At 46.8% G+C, this 8,355-nt stretch overlaps 1 protein-coding gene across 2 annotated transcripts in view; it reads left to right on the forward strand.

The window, feature by feature from the left end:
• EPHX2 (epoxide hydrolase 2) overlaps nt 1-2,805 on the forward strand; it is a 63,065-nt gene extending 60,260 nt beyond the window's left edge. Inside the window, exons 17-19 of one of the 2 annotated variants that reach the window (XM_006057307.4) lie at nt 267-347; nt 2,125-2,183; nt 2,328-2,805. In XM_006057307.4, coding sequence (XP_006057369.4) covers nt 267-347; nt 2,125-2,183; nt 2,328-2,406 — 219 coding nt within the window. In that variant the 3' untranslated portion in view covers nt 2,407-2,805. Of the gene's footprint in view, nt 1-266; nt 348-2,124; nt 2,186-2,327 lie in introns of those variants that run through there. The other variant, XR_327460.4, reaches the window with a different exon arrangement.
• Nucleotides 2,806-8,355: the final 5,550 nt, after the last annotated feature.

Consider the following 8,355-nt stretch of genomic DNA (forward strand, 5'->3'; position numbering starts at 1 on the left):
TGCAGGAGACTCAGGTTCCATCCCTGGGTTGGGAAGATCCCTGGGAGGAGGGCATGACAACCCACTCCAGTTTTTTTGCCTGGAGAATCCCATGTACAGAGGAGCCTGGCTGGCTACAGTCCATGGGGTCACAAAATAATCAGACATGACTTGGCGACTAAACAAGTGGAGGAAGCTACAGGGCATGAAAATAACATTTCCTTTCCCAGGTGATGGGGGAGCCCAAGCGTGGAGATCGCTTCTACTTCCTGTTAATCTCTCCCCAGATCCTGATTCCGGCCCTGATGGTCACCGTGGAGAAGGACTTTGTGCTCACTCCTGAGATGTCCAAGCATATGGAGGACTGGGTAAGGGAACAGTCCTGCTCGGGGTCATCGGGGCTTCCTGGCAGAGGTCTCAGGTGTCCCAGAGGATGCAGAGTGGGATGTTCAGGGAAACCACTTGCTTAATAAGGCCTTCCTCCACAGTGAGATAGTCACCTTTGGGGTAGCGATTAAGACCTCCTTTCCACCACCCTGCTGCAGTCTCTCATCACTCACTCACTCTTTCATCTCATGGGCTTTTACAGTGCACTGAGACGCATTGGGATAGTGCTAGGTACCAGGGAGGTAAAGATGAAGAAGGTACAGAGCCCCCCATGCAGGAGCTCATGGCCAGCAGTTAATGCGGTACCCAAGAGGCTTGGGAGGATGGGGGCACAGCTGGGAGCAGGGGCTTCACAGAAATGCTGACCACCACTTCTGGGCTTGAGGAACTCTTAAGACTTGCCTGGCAGAGAGAGAATGGGAGAGGAGATGGGGTGTTGAGAGGTGAGTGTAGATGAAAGAGCTCAGAGCATGGCAGGAACCCGATAGGCATCAGGGTTTCCCTGAGCCTGCTAGGAGCTGCTGAGCTGCATGGACCTAAGTGCATGGGGCCCACTGAAGTGGAATTGTTGTTGTTCAGTCGCTAAGTGGTGTCCAACTCTTTGTGACCTCATGGACTGCCACACGTCAGGCTTACCTATCACCACCTCCAGGAGTTTGTTCAAACTCATGTCCATTGAGTCTGTGATGCCATCCAACCATCTCATCCTCTGTCATCCCCTTCTCCTGCCTTCAATCTTTCCCAGCATCAGGGTCTTTTCCAATCTCTCCCAGCATCTAGTTTTTCACATGGAGAAGGCAATGGCACCCCACTCCAGTGTTCTTGCCTGGAGAATCCCAGGGACGGGGGAGCCTAGTGGGCTGCAGTCTATGGGGTCGCACAGAGTCGGACACGACTGAAGCAACTTAGCAGCAGCAGCAGCAGTTTATCACATCAGGTGGCCAAGGTATTGGAGCTTCAGCTTAAGCACCAGTCCTTTCAATGAATATTCAGGGTTGATTTCTGGGGATTGACTGGTTTGATCTCTTTGCTGTCCAAGAGACTCTCAAGAGTCAAACCTGTGATTTGGAAGTGTTCTCTGCCAAAAGCTTGGAGGTTGGTGGGAACTGGGAGGTCTTGAGTGGGGTCACCATGACTGCTCAAGTATCGGGGCTGGATACTGAGAGCATTCGCCTGCACTTGGCTGTGGCTTTGTTAGCATCGTCTCGTGCGATAGAGAGACTGTGTTTCAAGGGCTGCTGCAAGGGACGCCCTTTGTGGACTGTGGAACCAGTCAAGAAAGGGCTGTGACCTACTTTGGGGGTTCAGGTGCCAAAGAGAGGTGGAACAGCCCTGCATGCAGACCACCAGGGAGGAGGGAGGCAGCCTGGGGAGGGGACAAGATCATGGCTGCAGGGCAAGAGTCAACCAAGCTTGACTTGGCCTTTTCAGGCTGCGAATGGACCAAGTCCTAATGGTTCTAAAGGGAGGCAATCTGTTGTGATGAGTATGGGTCAGCCTGAATTTGAGTCTTAGCTCAGCCACTTTCTGTGTGGCTTTGGGCCAGTCACCTAGCTTCTTTTCTGAGCCTTCAAGTTACCCAAAGGATCATGGTCAAGGTGAAATGATGCAGTGCGTTTAGAGCACCTAACACATAGTAGGAGCTTGAGCAGTGGTCATTCCTTTTGTAAATAATGTGGGGTTTTCAGCAGGGTGGCCTGTGGGGAGCAGAAAACTTGCCTTCTGCCATTTACTTTTCTGGGTGGGATTTTCTTCCAGATTCCCCACCTGAAAAGGGGACACATTAAGGATTGTGGACACTGGACACAGATGGAGAAGTAAGGAAATGGGGGTCCCTGGGTGGGGGACATCAGGGCTCCCTGCTCACCTCCAATAAGCTGCTCGCTTTGTCACCCCTACCTGCCCACGAGCCAGGTGAGTGGGTGGAGACAAATGGGAATCGCCTTCTGTTCCCTTTCCAGGCCCACCGAGTTGAATCGGATCCTCATTGAGTGGCTGGAGACTGACGCCCGGGACCTGCCAGTGGTCTCAAAGCTTTAGGGTGTGATGTGTCAGCTGCCAGCAGGCGTTCTGACCTCTTCATCTGCTGGGGCACTGCTCTGGTACCCACATGAAGCTTTACATGTGTCTCTCAGAACCAGCAGCATCATTCCGAAGGGGTTTGCAGCCAAGAATGCTTTTTTTTTCAATGAAATGAGTCAAGTCTGACCTAATTGTAGACATGGGAAAAATCACATGTGATTAATTCTCTGGGTACAAAGGCATCAATTTGTCTCTAAGGGTGGTTAGTGTTCTGTGGAGGACAGAATGAGATGATCAGGGGGTGATTTCTCTTTAACGGATCAATTCACTATTTTGATTATGCAGAATCAGCAATTGAGACGCTTTTCAGCAGAGATGAGAGCTCCTTTATTCAATAAAGCAAAGGCAATGATGATACTGCTGTTTTCATTCTTGGGAGGAAGGCAGGGTAACTGTGAATCCAGTTCCCTCTGCTCTTGTGTCTGCAAGACTCTGCATGGCCTAGAACAACGCTGTCGGGTCAAACTTTCTGATGTTATAAAAATAATCTGTGCTATCGGATAGAGGGGCCACCAGCCAGCCACACTTAGCCTTTCACCCTGTCTCCCTGCTCCCCTGGCACGGTGTCCTCAGTAACTTATGCTCACCTCCCTCGCTGCTCTTCCTGCAGGGAAGTCTTGTGGACAAGGTGGTGTCACCAGGCTGAATTCTGATAAATATAAATTAACTAGGGAAAAAAATGGCATGTGTATCTAGGTATATGTAGAAAGCAAGGGGTAGGTTAGAAATGTTAGCAGCTATCATTCTTCTTTTTAAAAAAAAATATTTATTTTTATTTATTTGGCTATGCCTGATCTTAGTTGTGGCACACGGGATCTTTAGTTGCAGCATATGAGCTCTTTGTTGTGGCATATGGGATCTAGCTTCCTGACCATGGATTGAACCCAGGCCCCCTGCCTTGGGAGCATGAAGTCTTAGCCACTGGACCACCAGGGAAGTCCCAGAAGCTCATTTTTAAGTACTTCTGTGTGCCTGGAGCCCCATACAGACAATCTCTTATTCTTCCCATTTAGCAGATTAGGAAAACTGAGGGTCGGATAACTTGCCCAAGGTCACTTGGCTACTGTGGGACAGAGCCTAGATTCAGACACATGGTATCTGGTTCTTCAAGCAGAGCTCCTTCCAGCAAAAGCTCTTCTCTTTTCTAAATCTGGAGTCAAACTACCCAGATCAAATTCTGCTGGGCCACCGATGACAGTGTGACCTCAAGAAAGGGTTTCCTCTGCCTCAGCTTCCTCTGTTAAAAAAAAGGACATTAATAGCACTAAACTCTTAGTGGTTGTGTTGTGGAATGTGGAGTCACAAAACACATCTCGGAGGACACTCAAGACAGCGGAGTACAGTTTGTTACTCCAGGGGGTCCAAGGGCAGTTTCCCAACAAGGACCCTGATGTTTCTGAGAGACTTAGTTTTATACCTCTAGCTAAATGACTGGTTACATGTTAGCAACCTCTTTGATGTGTATGATTGAGCTTTACAACAAGCAGGTGCTAGGAGAACAAACAATTAAGGTTAAAGGGTGGGAACAATGATTATACATTAGGGTGGGGGGGGCGGGGTCGGTCTCCATGGTTAATCTAACAGGAGCAACCAGACTTCAACTACAATCTCCATTTGCCATCTATAGGGAGGGAAGGAAACCTGTTTTTTGTTAGCAATGGTTTCCTCATTCTTGAGCAGAATTCAGGCCCAGTTCACATCCTTTCTTTAAGATGTATTACAGGCTTTAAGATGGAGTCTCTCCTGCTTTCTTCATAGTGACCCCAACAGTTGTATTAAATGACTGAATACATGCAGGACCCCTGGAGCAGTGCCTGGCACAGAGAAAGTGTTCCAAGCATTAACTGTAAGTTTTCAGTTTTTAATTCTTAAAGAGATGGGAATACCTTACTACCTTACCTGCCTCCTGAGAAATCTGTATGCAGGTCAAGAAGCAACAGTTAGAACCAGACATGGAACAATGGACTGGTTCAAAATTGGGAAAGGAGTACGTCAAGGCTGTATATTGTCACCTTGCTTATTTAGCTTATGTGCAGAGTACATCATGCTGGGTTGGATGAAGCACAAGCTGGAATCAAGATTTCCGGGAGAAATATCAATAACCTCAGGTATGCAGATAACACCACCCTTATGGCAGAAAGCGAACAGGAACTAAAGAGCCTCTTGATGAAAGTTAAAAAGGAGAGTGGAAAGGCTGGCTTAAAACTCAGCATTCAGAAAACTAAGATCATGGCGTCCGGTCCCATCACTCTATGGCATATAGATGGGGAAACAATGGAAACAGTGACAGACTTTATTTTCTTGGGCTCCAAAATCACTGCAGATGGTGACTGCAGCCATAAAATTAAAAGACACTTGCTCCTTGGAATAAAAGCCATGACAAACCTAGAGAGCATATTAAAAAACAGAGGCAATACTTTGCTGACAAAGGTCCATATAGTCAAAGCTATGGTTTTTCCAGTAGTCATGTATGGATGTGAGAGTTGGACTGTAAAGAAAGCTGAGCCCTCAAGAATTGATGCTTTTGAACTGTGGTGTTGGAGAAGACTCTTAAGAGTCCCTTGGACAGCAAGGAGATCCAACCAGTCCATCCAAAAGGAAAGCAATCCTTAATATTCATTGGAAGGACTGATGCTGTAGCTGAAGCTCCAGTACTTTGGCCACCTGATACAAAGAGCTGACTCATTAGAAAAGACACTGATGCTGAAAAAGATTGAAGGCAGGAGGAAAAGGGGATGACAGAGGATGAAATAGTTGGATGGCATCACCGACTCAACGGACATGAATGTGAGCAAGCTCTGGGAGTTGGTGAAGGACAGGGACGCCTGGGGTGCTGCAGTCCATGGGGTCGCAAAGAGTCTGACACGACTGAGGCACTGAACTGAACTTTCCAGTTTATCCCAGGACAAGGTTTCACTGAGGACTTTAAACTCCCAACCACTCCACCACCAGCTCCTCTCTTTTGGATCTGAGAATTAAAGGACTCATTTCAAATGTAAATGTGTGCCCCAGGGGGATGATTACAAAATCCAGATAACATTATTTCACTAACTGTGTCCAGGCTTATTTGTCAGGGAGCAGTTGCTAGAAGAAAGTGAAAGTGAAGTCGCTCAGTCGTGTCCGACTCTTTGCCACCCCATAGCCCACCAGGCTCCTCCATCCATGGAATTTTCCAGGCAAGAGTACTGGAGTGGGTTGCCATTTCCTTCTCCAGGGGATCTTCCCGACCCAGGGATCGAACCCAGGTCTCCAGCATTGCAGGCAGACACTTTACCGTCTGAGCCACCAGGGAAGCCCAGTCGCTGGAAAGAAAAATCTTAAAACATCTTTCATCAGAAAAAACACAAGTAGGCAAACCTCTTCAACCGGTTTGCATTTCCAGAATTCTACGCAGAAATCTCCGTAAACTATTCAAAACGTTCAGAAATTCTCTTTTGGCAAATAAGGGCCAGATGAATCAAGTCCATAGCACTGCAACATAAATATCACCAGTCGTACAAGACTGCAGGTCATTAAAAAAAAAATTGCTTCATCGGGAAAAAGTGTTTAGGTCATTCCCAAAAATACTTTTCAGAGGCCATGTTAAGTACAACTTGTTTGATGTATGTTCAAACTGCTTTGATTTTTTAAAAATGTTATTTTTATTTCGGACTGCTGCTACTGCTAAGTCGCTTCAGTCGTGTCCGACTCTGTGCGACCCCAAGGACTGCAGCCTACCAGGCTACTCCGTCCATGGGATTCTCCAGGCACGAACACTGGAGTGGGTTGCCATTTCCTTCTCCAATGCATGAAAGTGGAAAGTGAAAGTGAAATCGCTCAGTCGTGTCTGACTCAGCGACCCCATGGACTGCAGCCTACCAGGCTCCTCCATCTATGGGATTTTCCAGGCAACAGTACTGGAGTGGGGTGCCATTGCCTTCTCCCTTATTTCAGACTACAAAGGCATAAATAACAAAGTGTCTTTACCTCTGCGGAGGGAGCTAGTGCTCACTCATGTCCAGCTCTTTTGGGACCCCATGGACTGTGGCCCGCCAAGCTCCTCTGTCCATGGGATTTCCCGGGCAAGAATACTATAGTGTGTTGCCGTTTCCTTCTCCAGGGGACTTTCCCGATCGAGGGGTCAAACCTGCATCTCCTACATTGTCAGGAGGGTTCTTTACCACTGAGCCTTTTAAAAGAAACATAGCAGACCCCACGTTCTCTATGACACCCACTTCCCACTGGGGGCAGGAATGCCACGCTCACTCACAGGCACTGTCCTCACACCCAGTGACTGTCAACTAGCAGTGTCCAAGGTTTCCAGGAGAAATGTCTTCTAAAAGTGGATCTATTTACAGTATGCAACGAAAAGCTATTTTTGTCTCTCTTGAAGCATAATGAAGCCATGGTTTTAGGCCTGGCAGTGATTCTAAGGCCCACTGTTCACACTGATGTTAACATGAACACAAATTAAAACCAAACAATGGTTAAAATATGTAGGTCAGAGAAGAAAATATATAGATCAGAAGCTCAAAGATTTTAGAAACAAGAATCGGAGATTTCCATGGTGGTCCAGTGGTTGAGACTTCGTCTTCCAATGCAGGGGCTGGTAGTTTGATCCCTGATCCAGGACTAAGATCCCACATGCCTTGGGGCCAAAAACCAAAACGTAAAACAGAAGCAATATTGTAACACATTCAATAAAGACTTTAAAGATGGTCCATACCAAAAAAAAAAGGAAGAAAGAAAAAGAAAAGAAATAAGAGTTGCGTGGAAAATATCATAACTCGCTACTCAAAGGAACACAGCGGGCCACAAATGATAAAATACTTTCTTAGCAATTGGGAAGTTTCTCCCCAATGTTAGCTAAATACATTTTGTCTAATTTCCATCCATATTTCCATGTTTCAGATGTTGGGTGCATAGGCGTTTGCCCACTGTCAGAAGAGTAAAAACTCCAACTGCAATGCGGGAGACTCAGGTTCAATCCCTGGGTTGGGAAGGTCCCCTAGAGAAGGAAATGGTTACCCACACCAGTATTCTTCCCCAGAGAATCCCATGGACAGAGGAGTCTGGTGGGCTACAGTCCATGGGATCGCAAAGAGTCAGATATGACTGAGCGACTAACATTTCTCTTTTCACTTTCAGTGCTGTGTAGATGGTGCCATTTAGATAAAATTTATTAAAAGAGAATGAGCTGGCTGAGCAGGTCAAGGAAGTAGTATCTGCCAATCAGAAATCATTAAACACTCTTCCATATGTTCACGGTGTTTCAAAGAAATGTGTTAAGTTGTGCAGTCACTAAGTCGTGTCCAACTCTTTGCAACCCCATGGACTGCAGAACACCAGGCTTCCCTGTCCTTCACTATCTCTCAGAGTTTTTTCAAACTAGTGTCCATTGAGTTGGTGATGCCATCCAACCATCATCTTCTGTCGCCCCTTTCTCCTCCTGCCCTTAATTTATTGTATATTAAGGACTCATTTTCACTGATTAATAAGCATCGGAGGGGAAAAGATAAAAACGAGCTTCAGTGGCCATCAGGACAGTAACATTAATTTCCCTTGCCAGCAAATGTTTGAAAAAGTTAAGACTTAGCAAGTACAGAACAAACTGAGTCCTTCAGACAAGGAGTAAGCAATAAACCATCGACCTCAACCATGAGATGGCAGCAACGCAGATTGAATTAACTGATAGACACCATTTCTGCTGATCTTCTTATTTCTTTTCATGTCATTTTATTTCCTTCAATAAGGGCCATTTATAGGAGTGATGCTCCTGGTTTAAGGGAGGTGAGGAGGACAAGTTCCATGCAAGGGCCGCAGCGCGGAGTGAACAGAGCAAGCCTGATGGGTGACTCTAGGCTCCAGGGGGTCTCAGCGGAGCACAGAAGGCCCCCAGGCAGTTTGGGGGCACAATCCAGGTGCACC

The sequence above is a fragment of the Bubalus bubalis genome, chromosome 3 (assembly GCF_019923935.1).
Source record: "Bubalus bubalis isolate 160015118507 breed Murrah chromosome 3, NDDB_SH_1, whole genome shotgun sequence".
Lineage (NCBI taxonomy): Eukaryota > Metazoa > Chordata > Mammalia > Artiodactyla > Bovidae > Bubalus > Bubalus bubalis.